The sequence below is a fragment of the Thermobia domestica genome, chromosome 1 (assembly GCF_964235325.1).
Source record: "Thermobia domestica chromosome 1, izTheDome1.hap1.1, whole genome shotgun sequence".
In the NCBI taxonomy this organism is placed as follows: Eukaryota; Metazoa; Arthropoda; class Insecta; order Zygentoma; family Lepismatidae; genus Thermobia; species Thermobia domestica.
In genome coordinates this window covers 139,685,165-139,710,476 of record NC_137454.1, presented here as the reverse complement: position 1 = coordinate 139,710,476, position 25,312 = coordinate 139,685,165, and the positions used below count along the sequence as shown (strand labels likewise).

At 35.4% G+C, this 25,312-nt stretch overlaps 1 protein-coding gene across 3 annotated transcripts in view; it reads left to right on the top strand.

Annotated features, from left to right (window-relative positions):
• Nucleotides 1-3,926: 3,926 nt before the first annotated feature.
• PEK (pancreatic eIF-2alpha kinase) overlaps nucleotides 3,927-25,312 on the top strand; it is a 59,765-nt gene continuing 38,379 nt past the window's right edge. Inside the window, exons 1-5 of one of the 3 annotated variants that reach the window (XM_081763773.1) lie at nucleotides 3,927-4,268; nucleotides 12,578-12,704; nucleotides 17,607-17,757; nucleotides 18,263-18,440; nucleotides 23,232-23,409. In XM_081763773.1, the coding sequence (XP_081619899.1) occupies nucleotides 12,675-12,704; nucleotides 17,607-17,757; nucleotides 18,263-18,440; nucleotides 23,232-23,409 (537 nt within the window). In that variant the 5' untranslated portion in view covers nucleotides 3,927-4,268; nucleotides 12,578-12,674. Of the gene's footprint in view, nucleotides 4,462-4,510; nucleotides 4,631-12,577; nucleotides 12,705-17,606; nucleotides 17,758-18,262; nucleotides 18,441-23,231; nucleotides 23,410-25,312 lie in introns of those variants that run through there. The other 2 variants (XM_081763770.1, XM_081763775.1) reach the window with 2 other exon arrangements.

The following is a 25,312-nucleotide window of genomic DNA, read 5'->3' as shown; positions in this document are numbered from 1 at the left end:
ACACAACCATTGAAGAAATTGTTAATATGATTGTTGCCGGTTCGCTGTGGTTTACTCAGTGTCAATGTAGAGTTGCTGTGCTTTTAGAAAAAAAATCGTATTTTTAATTTATTGTGTGGAAGGGTGGCTGCTCGTATGTTTCTGTTTATGATTGACCTTTTCCAGGTAGATATATGAGAATAACTTCATTTCTTATCCTTTCTTACCTTAATCAATTGAAATGAATAAGCAAAATAGTTTTCATGCTCTCGGGTTTTAATTGTGAGGATTGAAAATATATGACGTGCGAATTTCCAATACATTTATTACTATTGTCGTGTCTTCATGAATTATTAAAACAAATAGACCAAGAAACATATTTTTCGTAAGCGGCAGGAAAATGACGAGAAATCATCGCTCCGCGCGTATCAGCTGAAACTCAGAACAGCGCCAGTTGAAACCCTGGCGATTGAGAGCCAAACCAAAACACACACACACACATACAAAGGCTTCCCTGTGAAAAGGTTCGCGCGCCGACATGTATTAATGCGCTTGTGATGCGGCTCTCAAGTTAACATTGCGTTTAGTATACGTAAAATATGAGGATTGGAACGCAACACACGCAAAAAATATGTAATTGTTTTACGAATTTTAGGATACCAGAACACAAAATTTGCGTTGCGCCGATGCAAACTAATGCCGAATAAAACCATAGGTGTACGTCTCAAATAATCTCTCGGGGATCATTGAGTACCAGTCTGCATACTGCAGCGTAACGCAAAAAAACATTCTTACTGCTATGCCAACACAAACTAAATAGATAACTTTACTGTCGTTAACGCAAACCATTATATAATATGCCCTTCGCCACTAAATTGGATGTAACTCCAGATATTATTTAAGACATCGGAATTGTCCGTGTATATTGATTTGAATATTTGTTTTACTCGAATTCACAAATATTTTTACTCTTGATGCTTGATAATTGTTTTGATTAATATCTGCATAGCTAGTGATGTGACAAACTAGTTCCTTTGCTGGAGCTAGCTCATTCACTCCGGCACCGATATGGGAGTCGTTCAAAGGTACCATTCGTTTTTGAATTCGTTGTCAAAATCGGCGTTGAAGCCACGGGCGTCTCTGTCGGGGGAAGGGGACGCACACCCCCAAATATTTTGAGTAGGAGATAAATGGATCAATGTAGAAAGTATTTACATCTATATGGAGGAAGTAAAAAGGCAGAACAAATTAAACATTAGATTTTCCGCCTTACGTGTGCTACTTTTAAAGAACGTGTGTGTTATTTTAAGTTACGCTTTTTGGTAGTCAAAATAGTCTCGGCTGCAGGCACATATATTTTTTTCATTGCTTAACCAGCAACAATTGGTTTCCATGACGAAAGGAGACTGGAGAAGGAATGAAAGGATGTATAGAAAGTTTATCTGCGAATTAACAAGGGAAATCTATAAAAACAGGGAAATATACAATAGGAGCGAAGGTGACAAGAAGAATTTAAAAAGATAGAGAGATTTGATTATATATGAGAACAAGGGCGGATTCAGGTCTGTCTTCTGGGGGGCCGGTGGGTTGTCATACTGCTACTTTTAAGGGCTTTAAACTTTGGGATGGATTTTATTTATATATATAAAATAAGAAAGATTCCTCTTCAGGTTGGGGGGCGATCGCCCCTTCCTGGATCCGCCCCTGTATGAGAATAAATTTCATACGAATACTGTAGAAGAGTGGACAACTACCATGACAATATAGAAACTAAAGATAGAAATGAGTGTTTAATGAGCGAATTGAGTTTGAGGAAAATGAAAAGAATACATTGAGGAGCCGGATGACTGCAAGAATAAACTGCTCATTTTAGATATTAAAACGGAAAACGAAGTAATCGAGGATGGTTCATTGGACAAAAACATACAGCGAGATGACAAACGGAAAGGTAGATAATATACCTTTTGAAAATGAAAATGAAATGAAATCTTTGAGTTTTACGTCCCACGGTTATGCCGGTTAGGCTAAAGGAGACGGTGATTATGAGAAATGAATGAAATGGTGGAATGAAGAAAGTGGGAGGAAACCGGAGAACCCCGAGAAAACCCACGCACACGGTGTTTGTCCACCACAAAGTTCACTTGGCGGGGTTTGGGATCGAACCCGGGACCCCAAGCACCAGAGGTGAACGCTCTACCACTCAGCCACCGCGGCCCCAATATACCTTTTGAGTTTATTAAAAATACAGAAGAATGAAAATTTAAAAAATCGCATCAAATCAAGTGTCATCGTAAGACTTTTTTGAGAGAGTTAAGATTTTGTTAGCTAAGCAATCGAAATATATATATATATATATATATATATATATATATATATATATATATATATATATATATATATATATATATATATATATATATATATATATATATATGAGGACTATAAAACTACACTGCTGGAAATGCGTTTAAGAACACTGAGCAAGAATTCACCGGTAGGAATGTCAAGGTGAAGAAATTATCTAGAAACCCTATTATATATAAACTTATATTTTTTTATCGGCAAGTAGTCTACCAGTGATGGAAGAAAATTATGATGAATTGTGTTGCTAAAGGTAGAAAGAGCGGATGCCATTAGTAAAGTAGATTCCAGTTTATTCATAATTTTGACGTAACTTTAGTTGGGCTCTACCAGCATTCTAGTCGCCCCCCCCCCCTTCCAATTTTAACATGCCAGAGACGCCCATGGTTGAAGCAGTAGTGTCATTCACGGCACTGTTGCTCCTATGAAAAAGAAACGACTTGGCTCACTACGTTCTCATGGTTTCTACGGGACTGGAATAGATGTCTGGCATGATAGCAGGAATATTGCTAGAACAACAAAAAATTTGTCCCTAGATCAGCATTGGCAGGTTTACAGATTTAATTGTAGATTTCCAGCTTTTACACGGAATACGAAAAGATAAATATAATTAGAATGTAAAACCGAAAAATATTTTTATTTTTATACACACTGTTAAGAACAACAAAATATAAGTCTATTAAACTTTTCAACAGATACAGAGTAGTTTAAAAATCAAATTAAATGAAAGAGGTATGACATGCTGAGAACTACATATTGAAATACCAGAAAAATGCACCCGGCAGGAGCTCATGTGGTTCGGATTCCACGTTAATCAGTAGATCCCGTCCCATATAGCCTCGCACTCGCTGCTGAAAGGGACGATAAACTCAAAATCAACTCAACCAGAAAAATACAAATGCAACAAAACTTGCATATTGAAATTCAATTAAAATTGAAAACACTGATCCGCAATAGTTGTGTTGAGTTTGTTGATAGATCAACCATGGATAAATTATTCGGTAGGCAATAAAAGGTATTAATTTTGTTTAGGATCCTTTGTTGTTCTTTACAGAATTGTACACGTGTGCGTGTGTGAGCGAATAGTCTTTTTTTTTTCAGCAAGCTGGCCATAATGAAGATAGATTTTTGGTGTAGGATTTTGTTTCCTAAATTATAGTTCGTTACTGCGCAAACAACGTCTTGCGAGCTGACTTCGATTATTAATATTTCCTTCGTGGTCGACATATGTATAAGAATCGAGATGAAGCCATTTATTTCAACTTTCAGTTTTTCTAAAGTAGATAGAAAATCCGATAATTTCATTGTGGGAAAAAATTCCCCCGTTTGCTTATTTTACTCTAAAAATTTGATATGCTTGCGTAAAAGAGTTAACCCTGATTATGTGCTTGTTGGCCATTTCAGTGCTCGTTATGTGGATTGCTGTCAGCGTACCTCATTATCGTACGAGCGAGAAAATCCGGGGTGCTTGAGGCGCAGCAGTGATTTGAGCGAGAAGTTCAAAATGAACGAATTAGTTCACATGAATGCGCTGTTCAAAAGAGCCAGTTCGTTCATGAACGATCCTTCACTATGCATAGCGAGAAAGCGTCGTTGATTTGGTGAAAGCAGAAGTTATGAGAATTCTTGTTGAAACTTGAATGAACTTGTTATGTCTTCGTTTATAATAAATACTCACTATGTCTTAATAGATTATAGATGATTCACAAGGTTGATTTCAATGAAGTTTTTGACATTAATTATTAAATATGCATAAACATTACAGGGATATACAAGAAGTAAACATTAACATCGTCGCATGTTTTGTGGACACGTCATCTCTTCCACTTCAGAAATGTGAAAGCGAATCAGAAAGCATCCTGCTATGACGTAAGAGGAGCACAAATCATGTGATTTGAGTCGTGGAGGAGTGTAATGTTTGCGAAGTGGTTGGTTGTGCTTTTGTGTTTGTAAATATCATGTAATAGTTAGTTGTGCCATGGCTTTTAGTTTACGAAAAATTCTATATTTCTTTATTTCTATATGGTTTCTTGTGTTTGCTAAGGCAAATGAAGAGGAAGAAGTTGGCGAGTTGCCGTATTGTCCACCAAACGATTCGTCCAAAGTCGGATCATCAGGAAGGTAAATTTGCGCTCCAAGTCTATACATTTATATCGGCGCGTTTTGCAATATGAAAGTGACATATGAAGCTTCTCTTTTTCGTTCTTCACGCTGTTAACACTATTCACTGATATTTGTAATATTTGCTTTAATCACTGTAAAATTCCGAAAAATAATGGAAACGTAACACGTACGTGTTGTTTTCAAATTTTGTATAAACGTTGTTTTAAAGTGTGTATCTTTAAAACAAATTGAGTCAGAAGGGCTAAAGCCGTAGAGTATTCTTATTTTATGCAACACTTCCTATAAGGAGAAAATATTTTATATAAGTGTTTCGCGGCTCCTTTTTCACTATAATTGTTTCACAATATTTTTTGTTTGTATTTTTCTTTCTCCTTCCTGAATTATTTTCTATACACTTTTACTATTGTTATTATTTTTATCTTACATTTTTGCTATTGTTTTAATATATTTATTATGTTGTCTTTCTTTCCTGCGTGTTTTATTCAGGATTTTTTTTTTTTTTTAACGTACTGCTAGGCCTATATTATTTTCTTTCAGGTATAATTTGCATGTTATTGAATGCTAACACTGTTTTTAATGAGCGAGAACCTGTCCCAGCTTTTGTACAACGTTTCAAAATAATTTTGAATAAAATGATTTAGCGAGTTTTCTCCGAACAAGAGCTATAGGGTATTTTTATAGCCTATGCACTATTCAGTGTTTGAAAAAATGAAGAAAAAGAAAAATATCAAAATTAAATGCAAATTGCTGTTTCGTTTTTGTATATATATATATATATATATATATATATATATATATATATCGTATTTCATTTAATATTTTATGAAAACCAAACTACGCTTGGGTAGTTATTTATGAAAAGTGTACGAGAATGAACAATATTTTAAAATTTGCTTATGCGTGTCGTAAATATGCATCTTAGGAATTTGCTTATGAGTCCGGAAATTTCAGACGGGAGAAAATTGATCCCTAGTTCAGAACCAAGCTGAGAGCGAGGAGAGAATGAAAATGAGAAACAGGAGACGCAGTTTTAAAACTATACTCATGAAGTACAAGTTTTAGTGTTATTTTCTTTGCATTGAATGTTAGCTGTGAAATTATAAACCATGAAACAGTGTAGCGAAGGGAAAGATCAATAGTACCACCTATACCTAAATCAGAAAAATTAATTATAATATATAATGTTGTAATAATGTAACAGTTACATTTCATTATCTAGTAATATTTTTATGTCCATTAGTATTTTGTGAGGATGCGATGGCTTAGTGGTAGAACGCTCGAGGATGCGATGGCTTAGTGGTAGAACGCTCATCTCTGGTACGTGGGTCTCTAGTTCGATCCCACTGGCAAGGTTCTAGAATACAGTTTTCTCTTCCCATTTAGCTGTAATAGAGACAAGAAACAACGTGCCATGTTTTGCTGCAACCCGCCTTCTCTTGCTAATGCTCGCTCGGCAATACTATATGAATTAAATATTATACTTTGATACGGAAAGGAACCAACCTAGCTACTAACCTATTTGGGGACCTGTGTTCTAGAACCTTCCCATCCCGGTTCCCACCAAATTGACTTTGTACTGGACAAACACAGTGTGCGTGGATTTGCTCAGTGCTCTCTCATTTCCTTCGGTCTACGATTATTATCCCTCTCGTCATCACCATCTCGCTTAAGAATCGTGCATAATCGTAGGACATTAGACTCCAACACATATAAAACGTCAAAATATGTTTTATTTTGTACTTTAAAGTTAACTGTTAGTGGATTTGCCTATTTAGACCTACAGCAGAAATGTGTTGTAATGTCAATAAAATATTGTTTTTTGTTATTTTTATTAGTAAACAATCAAAATACTATCACAATTGCAAATGTAGCCATAAACAGTAACAAGTATGAAACGTCTCATAGCCACCTACTGGTCATAACTGGTTACTCAAGGAATATCCCGCCCCACTAATTGACATGGCATTTGTTTGTTGGGTTTTGAGGTTCTGTCAGTTACGATAACATTATACACTGAACATGGAGTTCTATCTTAACAGGAAACTCAGTTTCTTTTTGCTAGGCCACCAGATGAATTTTCTAGGTTTTTTGAAAAAATCAAAACTTTTTAAGAAATTTCACAAGAAACTAAAGAATTCTCTATATTACCTATACCTATATCCCAAGGTCCGTCGACCCTACTGTTCCTTTCCTCTTTTAAGGTCGCGTCATAACTACCCTTCTTTGAAAACCGAAGATGCAGTAAAATTGTGACGTCACGGCGGGAGCAGAAACAGCTTTCGCCCAAGATCCTTGTCATTCACCCTTGCTTGTTTCTTTGATTTGTGCAGGAAAGTGAGTGATTTTTGTTTTCCTGTATTAAGAAAACATTAATTACTCTAGTGCTCGTTTTAGCCTATAAGCATGTCGAATTGTACACTAAGTACTTGTCACAATTATAGTAGAAGTACTACGGGTTCCAAAGTTATTTACCATGTATTTCCCTCGGATCCTTTGCTGAAAGTTTGGCAAAAGAAATGCTGTTGGAAAGACGTCTTTAAAGTTGAAAACGCCAGCGTCTATTCTGATCATTTTATTCTCGAAGCTTATGGACATAATTTAAAATGTGAACTTCTAAATATTCTACCCAAGAAAAAGTTTAAACAAGATGTGCCTTCACTAAACTTACCATTACCATACGGAACCGTGTTGATGTAAATAATGAAAGAATTAAATGTACGGAAGTTAGGTGTTTAAAGAAAAAACAAATCAGACATTGGGATTGAAATGGGGAAATAACTATTGTGACTGAAACAAAAAATGACTCTTTGTTTATGTTATTTTCCGTTTGTTCTGTGGGGAGTGAGGGGCATAAACCAAAAGAAGAGCTCTTCTTTTTGCGTAAAGAGAACGAAAAACTGAAGTCTAACAGTGTGTACAAAGCCAAAATAATATGTTTACAAACAATTAAACAAGTTAAAACAATTGGAAAGCAAATATAATAAAGAATTAATTTCAAAGGCCAGTTCTAAAATATAATATTGTGATCGTTTCAATAAAGTGGTTAAAAACCGGATGATGATATATTACGAAAAAGTTTTATACTAGGCCAAGTATATATGCTAATAAATGGCAAGAAAAAACTAAGATGAATTGATTAAGATATCATTCGTGCATTAACGCAACACGCCTCATTGATAAATTATACAATCATCTGCGGTTACAAGTTCGAATCCCCGTACCCAATGTGTCAACATTTCGACGTTGTATGCAAAAATCACCGTTTTTTTCCCCTGGTATTCTTACCCCAGTTTTAAAAATTTTGACTTAGCAAGGGCGCTATTTAAAGAGTGTGGGAAAATTTTCGGTGCTTATATTTGATGAATTGAATGTTAATAGGCGCGTATGCTATGACCAAGAGGTTTATTTATTTTTAGGACCTCACAGAAATGTCCAGGTGACAATGATTCGAGGCTTAATAGATGTGTGGAAACAGCCAGTACATTATGATTTCGATAAGACTATGAAAAGTAAAAAATTACTCTTCGAAATCATATCGAAAGTTGAAGTCTCAGGATTCAAGATAGTTGCGATTCTTTCGAAGTTCAATGGTGGCAATATGAGGCTATGTGGTGGTCTCGTTTCACCTTCTTCCAGGTGGATGGAAGCAATAAAATAGTATAAAGTTATATTTCAAACATTTCACAAAAAACTGTGAATCGAAGAAAAGACAAAGAATATGATTGGCCGACCGTTTTATGTCCTAAGAAAGACAGTTCACTCTTAAAACTATTCGACACGGCTAAGACACTTCAGAATTCGGTTTTTGAATAGAAAAACAGGAACTCCGCAGGAGGAATGTTCTATAAGATAGTGGATGCAAAATTATTCTTCAGGTGCTACTCAATGCTATAGTGAGTACATATTGTATCTGTATGTAGTCTTTATTTTTATTGCATTTAAAAATTTGTTTTCCTCTGCAAATCGCTACGGCGGAACATAGGCTTAGCACACGATATTTGTCCCTGCTTCACCGCGGTGACGTCACACTACAGCTGGAGAAAGTGGCTACGCAGAAACAGAAGTTATGAAGGGACCTGTAAAAGCGCGGAACATTAGGGTCGACGGACCTTGCCTATATCCTGTATATCACAATAAACAAAATATAATAGCTTACCGATATTCATTAGATTCACAATGGCTACTGACTAAATCTGTTCCTTAAAGTCTACTGCTTTTAGTAAGCTTTGTTTCGGTTGTTTGAGGATAGTATGAAGTTTAAAAATGGACCATCAACATGAAAGTGGCCATAACCGGTGCTTCCACTATATATATGTATACTTTATAGTTCATTACTAATGTCATTAAAATTCACCGTACTAATAACTATCATGTAATAACTAATAACTAGAGCCCGGAATTAATGACAAAATAAATAGCCAAAGCGGTTGAGACAAGGCATATCATTTAATTAATTGATTCCAGAGGAAGCACCCTTAACTCCCTCCAACAATTTCAGTAAACCAAAATTAAATACCAAGGACGACAATTAATACAAAGTAGAAACAGCACATTAAATACTTGATGGGGACTCCCAGTTATCCCTAATGGGTTTTCGCCAAATATTGTAGTGTTCTTTCAAACTGTTTGTAGAGAATGAATACTACTGACCGCACTGTTAGCGGTACTTGCATAAAGAATTTCTCTCAAGTATTATGTTATTTATTTGAAAGTCATACATACATTACAAATCATCATATTATTGCGATTGTAGGATTATTGTTGTAAGTTTAACACCAGACCTACTGCCTTATTGTTGAAGAGCCTTTGGTAGCAAATGTCTCCACCGAACCATGTGTTACGTTCAATAGTCAGACCTAAGCTTCACACACAACACTTTCAAAGAGTTAGAATCGACTACTATTTGAGCCTTCGTCCCCATTCTATTCATAATAACGAGAAATCGTTATTTCCATCAGTGCCGACCTTTATTTGGAACAGTTGGAGGGGATGTATGTTGCACTACGCCAGGAATATCCTGCACTTGTGAACCGAAAGAGCGCTCTGCTGGAACCGAATAATGCAAAACTACACTCGACTCGAAAAATCCAGCAAAAGATTTAGAAAATGGAAAGCGTCGATTCCAGACCCGGCATGTAGTCCTGACTTTTTCTCCTTTAGATTACTGCCTGTTGCAGTCCATAGCGAACTTTCTGAAATAACTATGCTTCACCAACAAGTGGGAGGAAGAAACAGCAGTGACTGACTTCATTGCATCTAAGGGCGAGACTTGATATCGACCGTGGAATAGAGGAACTTGCAGGAAGGTGGCTGATGAGCTATACTTTGAATGTTAACTTGCTTTCGTATACTGTAATAAATATCGGTATATTGTGTACCAGAATATTGTAAGACGACTAACCCTTGTATTTGGGAAAGGGAGAATGGGGCAGTTGGAGTCAAACTTTTCGTATATTCTATTATAGTATACTACATTACAAATATTGCATTAGTCAAACAGAATGGTCTATACGATATCTCTTGCATAAGTAGCTCCAGAAGACATGTGAGACATTTCAACGTGAATGACATTATCTGGAGCGGTACGTGACGTTTGGGCGCGAAGCCATTTGGGCGCGAGTTAAAAAGTCGTTATGTTAGGCGCTGAGTACTAAGTTTGAATCAAGATATCACAAGGTGTCTACTGTAGTGGAAGTCCTTGAATTATACTGGATTTGGTTTTACATACTAGAAATACTGGAATTTCAAAATTATAAAAACTGAATTAACAATTAAATTTTGTAAATTTAAGTTTCAACGAAAGTTAAGTGTGCTTTTTATTTGATAACTTTTCAAGCCAAATGTAAGTCGACCAGACTACATATGATTGACTGCATTACATACATAGTGAGCCTATTCCATTAAAAAACTTAAAGCAGGCCTTCTACTGTAGTTACGCAATAAGTGTGAATGTCAAACACATTTCTAGTGGCTAAATGACCAATATATGTACACTTAACTATTATTTTTCACTTTGAAATCGTTTTTTTTTTTTTTTTCTTTCGCCACTTTCTTTAATGCAGATTAAATGCTTACAATGGGACGAAAAAAATGTGTGTTAAGTTTTGATTTTTATATTGGAATGTTAATAAAAAAAAGTGATACCAGAAATACGGCATACTACAGTTCCTAAACTCAATGTGTTACACATCCTGTATGCAAAATATGTCTTACACACCATGTATGCAAAATATCTTTCCTTCAACTCGATTAGGATATAGGATTTTTAGATTTCTGGGCTCTCGGCATCTAAGGCCATCTAGCCCGTCGCGTTTGAGGGAGCACACTATCCGGGGAAAGGGAAGGAAGAAAGGATTGGGGAAGGAAGGAAGCGGCCTGGACCTATAAATTAGGTACCACTCCGGCATTTGCCTGATGTGAATGAAGAAAACCCAGGAAAACCTCATTCAGGGTGGCTGGCCTGAAAGAGCGTGTTACACTTTTTCGACCGAGTGCCCCCACCGGGAATCGAACCCGGGACCGATCGTACCGAAGGCGAGAGTGTTAGCGACTACGCTGCAATCTTTTATTGGTAGTTCTTTATTGGACTTAAGGGAGAGAAGAGTTTGGCAAACGTAATACGAAAGAAAACAAATTTTAATATTCATAAATATGTAATTATTAACTTTCTTTTAAAAAATACAAAAATTAAATCAATATGTTTTAATTAACATTAAGAAAATTAAAAGTTCGTCTGATTCCTTTATTTCCTAGCTTTCTTATATAATACAAAAATTAGATCAGAAGTACAAGAATCGTGAACAAGCGAAAAATCAATCCATGACGAAGTTAGGCAACAAATGCCACAAACGCATTAAACTATTTAATTTAGAGGAATAAATAAGATAGAGACAGAAAATATACAGATAAATGAGGTGAGATAAAGATAGAAGTGTAGGAAATGTATATATCTTGATTGGCGCTTAGTTTTCAGTGGCTAGCTTACTTTATATGTCGTAAATTGTGATTTTTACTATGTACCTCGCGCCCAAACGTCTGGCGCCTAAACGGCTTTGCGCCCAAACGGCAGCGCCAAAACGTCCGCGCCCAAATGGCGGCGCCCAAACGTCCTGTCCCGATCTGGAGAGCATTCACGTCGGCAGAAGTTTCATCTGTTCATGAACCAGCGGAATATAACCTCTGACGGCAAGGCAAAAGACAAGAAGGCTTGACGCTGCTACCATGAAAGAGGGGGGAAGATTCTTCTCTGGATTTCACTTACCCTGATACTTTCGCGTCATCTAACCTTACTATTTCTTTATCACGAGAAGGAGCTATTGCAGCCCACAGAGAATGCGAGAAAAGAAGAAAATATAAAAATCTGCTCGATAGGTACATGTTTGTGACAGTAGCTATTGAATTATGCGTCACTTGGGGCCTCTAATGTTTCAGTTTCATCAAATGTAAGCCAACGTATCAGCATTGCAGTTCAGCGAGGCAAGGTGGCTTTCATTTTAGGCACGTTACCTCCTGTAATTAGGTTTCTCTTTTATTATTAACTATGCAGAGTCAATTGCTGTTTTCTCTTATTATTTTTGTTCCTATCTTTTCTCCCCATCATTGAATTAATTGTAACTTACACTTAATATATTCTTATATTTATAAATTGTAATAGGTTTTAAGGATCAACATTGTTTGATCAAGTCGTGGATTTATAATGTATCCAGAACTTCCGAGTGCGTCTTTGAAAAAAGTAGTATATTGTCTGGCCGTTTGTAAGATCTTCCAAAATCTCAGAAAAGAGTGAGACAATCTACTGCAAATTTTTAAAATTAAAGCTCGGGAAGGACCTCAGTTTTTCAGACCCGAACCGGGTCAAACTTAGCTCATGCAAATCATTTTACCTATAGTCTTAATTGTAATTATTTGTGGTGGACAAACACCGTGTGCGTGGGTTTTCTCGGGGTTCTCCCGTTTCCTCCCACTTTCTTCATTCCACCATTTCATTCATTTCTCATATCACCGTCTCCTTTAGCCTAACCGGCATAACCGTGGGACGTAAAACTCAAAGATTTCATTTCACTTTTCATTTTTTAATTGTAATTAGAGAATTGTTTTCCATACATTGTTTCAGAATAGTGCTAGTGAGTACTTTGGACGGAAGGATATCAGCACTTAATGCAGATGAAGGAGGTACGCTTACGTGGAGCATTGAGACTGGTCCGGGGGCAATGTTGTCATCTAGTATCCATAAATTGGAGGTAGGTATTCAAATAAGTTGTTGTGGTTTTGTAAAAACGTTAATAAAAATATCTTAATTAATTTCGATTTACAAGCACATCATTTTGGTCTTTATATTAGAATTATTGATATATCCATTCTGCCCAACTTTTACCTCGTTACATCATTGTAACCATAATATATCTGCTTCACATCTGTTAAGTATGATTAGACTTAATAGTCTCTTAGTTTTACAGACTGCCGACAGAAAATAATCAGTATTATGTATTGTCTTGATTTTTGCTTTGATTGATGTCAATTCTTAGCTTTAGAGCATGAAAATCCAAACACCCAGTTGCTAGCGTAGCTCACACCCGAAAGTTGGGGTAGGCGTAGTCAAATAAATTCAGGCAGGCAAAGGAAAAATTTTGTCATCTTGATAATCTCAGTTGTGAAAATTCAGGACAAAGCAAGAAATCTGTATATTTTTGTTATATAAAAAAAAAGTTCGGGATGCAGGGCGGCGCGATTTCTCATGTGCGAATATTAAGTACTCTATCTCTGGAACGTTTCAAGATATTTTGTTGCTTTTGGTTTTATTTGCAAAATCATAATTTCCTAATTAAAATAACACCCCCCGTTTGGAAATGTGTGTGTTTTCGTGCTGTAACCGTCTTATATATATATATATATATATATATATATATATATATATATATATATTAAGGATCAGAAATGTATATATGTGTACGGTCTGGTCAAAAATTCTGCCTCAAGGTTAACAGGCCATAAAAATGAAACGAAGAATGGAGAGAAAGAAATGTGTAATGCAATATATAAACGGATAAGTGACAAATAAATGGATACAGCAGTTATTCAGAATGTCGTCCCTGTGCCTGGACAGACTCGTAATTAATGGGCGCACGCACCGTATTCTTATCTATGTCAGCCTCTGCTTTCACTATAGCACACTTCAAACGGTCCACATACATGTGAGGTTGATCTCACACCTTGTCCTCCAAATAGGACCAGATCTTGTAGTCAAGATGATTTATGTCTGGACTGGACGAAGGCCATTCTTTGGTAGTGGTGAACGCAAAATTTGTTGCGACGAAACTACTCCAGCGTAGTCTTCGCCTTGTGAACTAGTGCTGAATCCTGTGAAAATACCCAAGGCTTATTTTTGAACATAGTGGTGCCAAGAGGTTTCACCACCTTGTCGAGAATGTTCTCCTGGCACACTTTAGCCCCCGTTTTCACACCTTTTTTGGTAAAAATGGACGTCAGTGGGATCCAGATGCGACACACCCAGCCAAAGCATCACTGATACAGTGATATAGCTGACCTAGCAGAGTTCACATTCTGCAGCACTGGTTGTAGCATGCACACTATCATTCTGTCTGTTGAGGTGTTCTTCAGCTGTGAAAATTTTCTTATCTGCGAACAGATATTATTTGTCGATACTTGCTATCCGCGTACTGCTGCAGGAGGAACTTTGATCTGTCACGTCACATTCTCATCAAGCGCTGATAACCGCTGGCCTGTCCTGTGATAGGCATGCAGTCCTAGGTCTTCATTGAACACCCTTCCCATTGATGATGCGACATGTTTATTTGCAGAGCCATGAGTTTCTGCTTATGGACCGAATTTCAAGCAATTCTTGCCTTCACTGCCATAGTGGACGGAGCGAGGTTTATCCTCGACAGACGATGTTTCATTATATTGCTGTATGGTGCGATAGACGAATTTCTGTGTAATGTTCAGTTTCTGCTGTAACTTAAAGATGGTTGTCGGAGAGTGTACGCACTTGTTTAGGGCCAAAACTGCAACGCTATTTCTTTTCAATCCCCAATCCATTTTCACTCTACAAGAAACCAAGGACAATAATGGTGTAAGTTGAACCAACAGTACGGTTTCGCAGCAATTCTAGATTATTCTCATACATTATTTATAACTATTTACATTGTTCGTACATGTTTGGGACAGAACTTTTGACCATACTGAATGTATATATTTAAGAAATCCTAATCCTAAAAATTTTAATATTTTCGCTATTGATCAGTACCATACAGTAATACATACTCTGAAAGGAGAACTTCCACTTTTGAATTGAACAGGATTTATAACAATTGAAAATTTTGCCATATGTTAAACTTTTCTGTTCCACATTCTCACATATTGATATCATAAAATCTAGATTTAGTTTTATTTGACATGCCATTTTAATTCTGCATAAAGATAAATATCGTGCACAGCTTTCAGCCTTATTAAAGCATCCAAAAATAAATGTTTAGTTCCAAAACATATTACAGGTTCCAAGGCGTACCACTTTTCTCCACTTTGCTTAGAACTGATAGTAGCAATTCGATTAACTAAAAATGTGTTCATCTTTATTATATCTTCCTTTGGTTTTGAGTGATGCCTTCCTGGGGCACTCAGTCTGTCAGATATCGAGAATTGGAAGTGAGCACATTGGTGCTGGTGTTTCTGTCTTGCAAGTGGAAATCTGTATCCAGCACCGGTTCATGTGGTAACATAAAGTTCACGTCGATTCAAAGTGTTCACAACACGAAAAAGTCTCGAAAGTTCGGAGTAGGGAAATTGGTCACGAAAGTTTCCCCAAAATTCTCGAAATTAAGACCCTGGCTTGTGGAAAAATTCGACAGAATAGTGCTAAAGAATTTATTTCCAAATTCTTGTTAATTAATATGAGTGCTGTTCTACGCATTGCTTTTAATCAGTTTTGAACTCTTTTGTGAAAGATGATTTGCTCCTGCTAAATTGTAGTTTTTGCAATCGGTGACTGAGAAATTACTGTCTTTTTAAACTTCCTTTCAGAGAGGCAAATCTTTGATGCTATCCTTGTACACTCATGTCCAAAATTATTGTCGCATGTCTATAAATGTATTATTGTAGGAATATAACGTGATAACGATTTCGCCCGGTATTTCTTATAATGTTAGTATGTGTATAATCGGCAAATACATGTATGTGACAAATTTCATGTCAAAAGATCAGTAAATAAGAACAATGAAACGAAAATAAAGCTTTCTTGTCCATTTAGCAATATTTTGTTTTACTCATTCTAATTTTCGTATTTATAATTCTTTTGCTATGAAATTTACCACAAATGGATATTTCCCGATTATACACATAGTATCTGTATTAAAAGTAGCCTGCAAAATCATTATCAAATTATATTCTTACAAGAAAACAGTTATAGATATGCGACAATCATTTTGGACATGTGTACATTGACGGGAATTCAGTACTTCGAAATATTGAAAAGCAGTTTCTGAAGATAGAAACTATAAAAGCTGTTATAAATCCTACACAGATGCTTTTAGTAAATGTTAAGAATAAAGCTAACTTATTATCGGTGAAGGATATAGACATATTATTTGGAGCTAGATCAGCATGTAAAGGTTTGAAGGTCATAACATAATTTCATTATTATTATTTTTATTTAGTATTATAATATTTGATTCAATATTATTTGAATCAGTAAATTACTATCTTTCAAATAAAACCAAAAGCAACAAATTATCGTGGACCGTTCCAGGGAGGGAATATTTTAATGTTATGCCCAAATTCATAGTCAGGAGGAGCCTTTGACAGCCCGTATCTCGAGCCAGGAATTTTTTAAATAGAAAAAAGTTTCTTATTTTGTCTTGAATTTTAACATCTGTTATCTTCAATAACATCTCTATCAAGGTAATCCTCTGCCTGCATTCATATGGACTATGCCGCTATATTATCTTGAGCGGTTAGGGACTAGCTAGTAACCTTTGAATCATCTCAAAATGAAATAAAAACCTTGGAATCGACTGGAAGTCCTACGCTCTCTTGAATGTTAGGATCTTTAAAGGTCCTAGTCGATTCTCATTTTTTCAAAACTTTTTTTCATGGTTAAGGTTTTCAGTGTAAAATGGCCCCCAGCTAAGTCTGATACCTTGGTAACAAGCAAGTAAATTAATTGATCATCATCTGATAAGTTAGTAAGCACATAAGATAAGACCATTTCTAACATTTCAAATGCTTCCTGACGTACAAGTTGTCAATATGTGACAAATCTTTAAGTTTCAGATGTTTCTCTTGTCGTACTGTAAATCCTAGACACGCGAGAAATGTATTGTTAGATAAATGTATGAGAGAGTATTAACTAAACCAAAGATTAAGCTGAAGTTTATTTTTTTGGAGCAAATAATTATGATCAATTGATCTCAATTTACTAAGAAATGTAACACTAACACATTTAGTTGTTATATGGCTGAATTTTCTGGAAGATTTAATTTCAGGAAGACCTAAGAAACTTAGAGGGTTGTCGTCGCAGAGCAGAAGTAAAAGCGTGCTATTGAATCCTAACCTATCAATCTAATCAGAATTGTTATTAGTAGCCACTTTAAGAACTTCTTTATGCATTTCTCCCAGTATGTCATAGAGATCTCCTTCTAAATGGCTTTCTAACTACAACGATGTACAGCTTAGACATATTTCCCACTCTTTCTTGTGTCACACTCATCTCAGGTTCTTGATCTTATTATCTATGTATAATCTAATAATCTATACTTATTGTGAAATTCCACACTTCAATTTCCTAAAGTCATGTGTTTTCGTTTGTGGAAAATAAAAATTACAAATTGTAAATACTGTATATATATATATTTTTAAGAACTTACATATTTCGGAACAGTGGTAAAGTATTCGGTTACATTTAGTGGGAAATTAAGGCATGCATATGCAATGTTTTGCTTGAACTAATTGTTTGCTTTAAAGAGAAAAGTTTGTAATAGTTCCAGAGTCCTTAAAACTGACCTGTCAAGCTGACAAACCTGAAACTAATTTTGGGTACTGAACACCGAGGATGAATATTTACTAGCTACTAATACAGGTTACTCACTTGGAAGCAGTTTATGTAAATATTCTTTCTTTTTTCTTTACAGTTAACCAATAATGGTCAGTGGGTTCGTATGATTCCGTCATTGAATGGCAATCTTTATAGGTTCAATGGTGAAAAAGTAGAAGCTGTCCCTATTACTGCCGACACTTTGCTTCAGTCTTCCTTCAGATTTTCAGATGATCTTGTTATTTCAGGTAACTTTGTAATTTTGAAAGGTTTATGTAAAAGTCGCTTTTTTTTTTCTATTCAATTCCTGATATTAACATAAACGTAGATGTTAGTATAGATGTATTTTTTTTTCGTTACTGTAACATGTTTATAAAATTTTCATTCTTCTTTCATATATTTTTGTGTGGTCTCCCAGCCAAGCATGTAATAGAATTGCAGAATTTCTTTTAATAAGAACCTTGCAAATATCAATTAAATAGTATTTAAAATTATATAATTCCTTTTTTGCTCGTATTTCATAAAGTAAGGTGAGATTTTACTTTATATTTGAATTTATGTGGAAATAGATGACAGGTTTTTTTTTTTTTATTTATGTATTTTGTTAAATGATTTTATTACTTGCTTTGTATGTTTTACGTTCGCGGAAATATTAACAATAAGTTGGGAAGGTCAGGATTTTTTTTTTTTTTTTTTTTTAATTTGAATAATTTCACATATTCTATTTCATATGTTATTGTACTGTGTATTCAGGTGGCAGAGAAAGTAGAACGTATGGTGTTGGTGTGAGAACAGGGAAAGTGAAGTATGAATGTACGATGAAAGGATGTGACAATTTTACTGAAGATGGCCCAGATATCGAGGATGTACTTGTTGTTCAGCGTCATACTCAAACTGTTAGAGCTGTAGAACCTCAAAATGGTTCAGAGAGGTGAGTTACTTAGGATTAACTTATGAAAATGGAATACTGTTATAATATGATGTCATTTTTCTCGTTATTTTCGTGCCGCGTTCATAAAAGCTTTCCATTGACTTCTATCCTTAGCCAACTTGATCCAGTTTCTACCTTATATTTGGAGGCGCGGTAGCTCAGTGGTAGAGCGTTCACCTCCGGTGCTTGGGGTCCCTGGAAGACCCTAACGATGTTTGGTAAACGGTATAAGTTGTGCAGTTTCTCGTTCTGAAGTTTCCGCCATTGCCCATTCCTGTTCCTCTTGGATCTGAATATTCGTCTCAGGATTTTATTCTCAAATACTTTCAGTCTGCGTTCTTTCCTAAGAGTAAGTGACCATAATTCGCAACCATACAGTGCAACAGGCATGATTATCGTTTTATATATTTTAAGCTTCAAATTTGTCGACAGAATTTGCGCCGACAAAAGGTTTTGAACTGAATAATAACATGAATTTCCTGCTTGCAGTCTGCATTTAATTTCTTTGTGGGTGTAGTTTTGATTTAACATCGATCCCAAAAATTTAAATTATTTATTTTGTCAAAAGTTTATTTGATATTTTGATGCATCCATAATTGGCAGTATTACGATCCCTGCGAATTTTCATGTATTTAATTTTCTCTGCATTTACTGTCCCTGTCCATGCAAACGTTTAATAAGACCTCTACATTTTTTTTCTAATGTTCTTATATCATCCCTTATCATATTTACATAATCAACATACGCTATAACCTTGTGAATACCATTCAGCTTTAGGCTCTGGTTGCTATCTTTGATTTTTCTTATAAGATACTCCGGATCAAAGTTGAATAATAGTAGCGACAACACATTTTGTTTTAGACCATTTTTGACATGAAAGCTCGTGGAAGAGAATTTTCCTTCTCAGACTTTATTTTGGGATTCATTCAACACATCTTAATTAATCTAACTATTCTTTCGGTATTCCAAATTCAGCGAGAATGTTGTACATGTAACCAAGTCGTAGACCTTTCATTTGATGTACCGGAATATTGTCGGAACAGGACGTTTGGGTACAAAGCCGTATATCTGAATAGGTTAATGTATTTAAATGGGTTATAATGTATTTCATAACTAGAACCCGGATGTCTACGCACTAAAAGACTTGAAAATAGGCAGTGATATCATTAACATTAACAAATAACTGCACAACTTAAAATTTAAAAAAAAAAAAAAAAAAAAAAAAAAATCAGAAAGGTGAAATTTGATCCCAATTTTCTTGAAAAAAAAAAGCTGTCTTCAGAAACTCTAAATTTTCGTTACGTTATAGTATGTCCTGTGGTAAACAGTCACTGAAAGTCTCAGTTGCATTAAATGCTTGGTTTAGTTCTAGTAAATTTTTGTATTATACAGAAAGAAAAATGTACGGGTCTAATTATTTTGCTTCTAGAATGATATATCCAAATTTCAGGAAAATCGGAGACTATGACCTGCAAACTTTTTTTCAGCATCAATCTGTATTGGATTTAAATAAAATTTGCTGTAGATATCGTATGACACCCCAAGATAAACTTCTGTGAAGGTACCTTTATATCATATCTGACATAAAGAAATAGGCATTTTTATATTCATAACTTCATAGCTATTCATAACATTATATTACTGCTTATTACTATGTATTTGCAACAGAGATAATTAGAAAGGAAACAAGTGAAATATAATATAGATATTGAATAATTTACTTTTGCCTTTTGTTACATTTATCACATTATCATTCCATGACGGAATTATGAGCCAAACCCCGCAAATATTCTATAATGTCATCAGTTTCAAAATTCTGTACAATACGGCGAATTCTTTCATCTGCCTGAATATATTTTCTTCTTTTCTTGGGCGACTCTTCTCCTTGAAGCATTAGTCGTACACTTAAGTCCCACTTTTGTGTGTATGTATGTGTGTGCGTGCGCATCCGTCCGTCCGTCCTCTTAAGTGCATCAATAAAGCGCCAAACCAGCGGATGATCTATGTGAAACTCCGACTGCAGTCCACGATGAGCAGCTTCGGAGTGGTATTCTTTCTTGACTACTGTCATTGAGAACTCGTGTCATACAGATTCCACATCCTTATTGCAAATAATGCTATTCTTCTTATACCGTGCGTCTTGATAATTTATTATAGAAAAAGAAAGTGCAAAAATGAAAGTCTGTACAATATTGTACATATTTTAAGATAAATTTTATAATGTCTGACCATAGATGTTCATTTTACTCCGATCTCACTCACCCTCGCCCTCGCAGTGTCAGTTGGCCCTCACCCTCGCGAAGGAGTTGTCCAGTGAGTTTTTTTTCCTTACACAAATTATATTTCTTTATTGCATTTCTTATTTTATTAAAAAGAAATATTATTTTAAAACTAAGTCATATAGTACGGAATACGGATATCGCTACCCGGATAGTCGAGAATCTGCTGCAATTCCTTCCTATTTTTTTTCCAGCTGGTAGAGACAAGTTGTGCATGATGTGCAGAAACTTTGCTGTGTTCAAGATATCTTTTAGTTTTTGCAAAATTATTTGTGGAAATATTTCGAAATTTCCAGTGCCTAAACATCCGGGCTCTAGTTATAAAATAACTATCCATATATAGATAGGTAAACCTATTTGGATAAAAGGTTTTGCGCCGAAATGTCATATACCCAATGTTGTATCCCATTTCTTTTCGAGTATTTGTCGAATGGTAACTATCTGGTCCATAATTGATCGATGTAATCTAAATCCGCATTGATAGTCTCCAATCATTTCATCTGCGTATTGGTCACCCTTGCTAATAGAACGTTTGAGAGAATTGTATACGTTGTTAACAGAAGAGAAATGCCTCGATAATTATTACAATCAGTTACTTTGTGAATTGGAAGAATTATTGATTTTTTCCACTCTTGTGGCAGTTCCTCCTGTTTCAGATTAGGAGAATGAGTTTGTGTATCTTATTCCACAATTTTTCTTCTCCCGCTAAAATTGACGCAGCCAAAATTTCGTCTACACCTAGAGATTTGTGTTCTTTAATTTCTTTATAGCGATTTCTACTTCTATTCGGTTAGGCTCTGGAATATACGGTTTTGCTGTGTGCATTTCACCTTCTTTACTTAGCTGTGCGTTAAGTGAATCTCAAAGAAATCTTCCCATCTATTCAAGATGCTATCTGTATCGGTGAGAATTATTCTGTTGGCTTTCTTTAATATATAAGCACGAGATTGATAGCCTTTCTTAAATTCGTTGATGTCCTTATACATGTCCCGAATATTTTTGTTTTCACTATTATCTCCAAGTTCATTAATTTTAGCTTTCAAAAAGTCGCGTATCTTTGTTCTAAAAAATTTTAGAAAATTCCGGAAATTTTCCGAAATGGAAATCTTCTAAATTCCGATTTTTTCCGAAATCGGAATTTTCCGAATTCCAGCTTTTTTCGAAATCCGGAATTTTCCGAAGTCCGGATTTTTTGCGATTTTACTTTCCAGATTCCAGAAAGTAAAAATTCCGGAATTGGCTATCCCTAGTTTGAACATTGAATCTCTGGATTGCGAAATAACTCTAACTTAGGAATTTTTAGTGAAAATACAGTTTTTTCTTTGCATATTTAGGATGATCACCACGTAGTAATTCACTGTTGTCAAGACACATTTTGTTGCGTGTGAACATTGTATTATATTTGAAGTTTTGATCGTTAATTTTACAAATGCCGCTCTGTTTATTCTTTAGTGATAGTTCTAATTTTATTATGCTGTACTCTGTGCAAATACAAATACTCGGTACAAATACAAATACAAATCAAAGAGGTTACAGACTCAGTTGTCTCATTTATTTAGTTAATATATAACGCTTGAAAGCAGAAGGAATCCATTAAGATAGTAATGTTTTGTATTTACTAATTACTGTGTACTCTGTTATTGTACTTCAGCGGAGCGCACAGAAGATAAAATACAGTTCTTTTTCTACGACACATATGCTATTCTTTTGTATCATTAGTAAATTATTATGCCAAGCTATGGAAGTACATTAAGACTGTAAATTGTGCAAAATCAATGTACAATTAAGGAGAGGTGGAGAAAGGAACATGTGTTCTAACTATGATGATCAAAATAGGTTATTCAGATGATACTTGAGTTGTGGAGTTATATTTGACACATTTCCTCTACGATCTTTGGTGGCATTCCTCTTCAATTCTCTGTGATCCCGGCGATTGAGACTCCTTTTCCATCCACTATTATTTTTGGCTGATGATGTTTTCCTGTGAGTAGGCTGTCACCATCTTGATCATTGTTTTTTTTACAACATACTGACCACCTTAGATACACTTGTACCGACTAGCTGCTTCATTCTGTTCCTCATGATGTCTACAGACGATCACTTAACACAATACTGACAACTGTCAGGTGATGCACACGCATCTTACGTGTTCCAAACTACAGGTTCTTTCATTTTGATAGTCATGACGCTAAACTCAAATTCAGCGAATCCAATATTATTCATTGGACCGGCTAGGAATTAGATTTTAAGATTTTCGTATTACCTTAATGCAAATCTGTGATTTTTCCTGTCATTGTTCTTTGTCAAAATTTGTTATCTGTCAAAATTTCTTATCTGTAGTTGACTCAGTTCTGTAGTATTCTCAATTCTGGTATCAGCGATAAAAGTTTGTAATATGGACATAGCCATTGTTAATCTTTGTTTATTTTTGTAATTGGTATCGTAACATAAACATTTATATTTGATTAAAAATCTTTCATAGTTTTTATATTTATGGTATGTGTATTTTTAGATGGAATTTCAGCGTGGGGCAACATGAAGTGAAATTTCTTCAAGATCATTCTACAGAGTGCCACAGCGGATCTAATAAAGATCAAGTAAATGATGACATAGAATTGAAAGTAATTGTTCCTGAAGGCCTTGTTTGTGCTGTAAAGAAGTCCTCGAATTCAGTGCTTTGGAAGCAGAAGGTACCGTGTAATATTAATTTATTATTGCATTATTACCTCGTAACAGAAGATAATTCTTTATATGACATCTCTTCTCTAGTTTTGATCCAAGTTTAATTTTCAGTACAGTTAGCAATGCCAATAATGAAGTAATTCCTGATATCGCATTGCATCAATATTATCAGGGAATGGCGTAGGTCAAAGGGGTAGGCTCAATCCCCTCAGCAATTAAAAAGTGAGATAACTACTGCAGGTTATATCAGCAGAATTTGCAAATTTTTTCTAGAAGTTCGAAATGATAAACACCTCTATATGCTATTATCATAAGGTTCATTTACAATTTTGACAAAATACACCGTGTTTCAAAAAGAATTAGCTGATTTTGGACGATAATAATTACGGAACATGGTACGTGCCTGCAAGGAAATGAGTGTTGTTTGAGTGGACGTAGCCTAGTTTCAGAAAATCGCCGTTAGATGTCAGTCAATGCGTCTTTTCAGTTTGGAGTCAGTCAGAAGTAAGATGGCATCCGCTCAGCAGATGGCATTTTGTGGTGCAGTTTGCAAAGACTGAGTTAGTGATTTCGGTCCAGCGTGCTTTTCGTCGGCGTTTTGGCATTGATCGCCTGCACCCAAGAACATTCGTCGTTGATATCGCCAATTTAAAGAGACAGGATACTTGTGCAAAGATAAGAGACCAGGTCGGCCTCGCACTTCCAATGAAATGGTGGAAACAATTCGGCAAACGTTTAAGCGGAGTGGTGCTGCTGGTGGACACATAAAACATTTGTAATAGCATAGCTAAAATTTGAAGATTTTGTGAATATTTTGCAATTCATGTCATTTTTGTAATATGTTTTTATCAATACATATGGACCTTTAAAATCAGGTCTTTCTTTTTGAAACAGCCTATAGTATTGATCTACTAAGAAATACGATTTTAAAACTTAAAGTGTTAGATTTACGTTAGTAATATTTCCAGCTATTTTAGTAAAGTTTATAACACTAGTACATGTAGGGTAACTAGAAATTTTATTAATAAGAAGAGCTCTCTTATATCTATATGATTAGCATACACGCAATCGGTACATGATCGATTCCCGCTGGGAGCTCATATGGTTCGGATCTCATGTTAAGTTATAGATCCCCATTATGTAGCCTTGGTAGCGAAAAAAGATACGTTAAAACTAGATCAATGAACCAATCTAAGAATCATCGTATACTGCAGATCTACTAGAAAATGATCTGAATATTACTCACTAAGATTTTTCTGGAGACACATCATGGATGTAAGTTATCAGTAAACGTTGATATGTTTTATCAGTTTGTAATATCTAATTCCTCTGTTAATTATTTGGCGTGGGAGATCCGGGATCGATTCCTGGCGGGAGCTCATGTGGTTCGGATTCCACGTTAATCAGTAGGTTCACGTCTCATATAGCCTCGCTGCTGAAAGGAACGCTAAACTAAAATCAACTCAACTCCTCTGTTGATTAGCAAAAATTTTTTGCGTTCAGCCCAAATATTATGGTTAACTGTTGTTCTTAATCGGCTGAAATTAAACTGATTTTAAGCTTTGTTGGTCCTGTTCATTTTTTTCTTTTTCTTTTATCGTTGTGAACTAATATTACGAAAGAGTACCAGCCTCAGAAAAGTTTATCATGCTTTTAATTTACACTAAATCTGAAATCTGGCTGTTGAGTTGATTTTGAGTTTAACAGCCCTTTCAGCAGCGAGGCTATATAAGACGGAACCTACTGATTAACGTGGATTCCGAACCGCGTGAGCTCCCGCCGGGAATTGAACTCTGGTCTCCCACGCTAAAGGCACGTACGTTAACCGTTTAGCCATGAATGACCTTTGAAATCTGTCTGTGTTGAATTTGAAACATAGATATAGTAATTCTCTTTGGGTAGCTTTGCTTG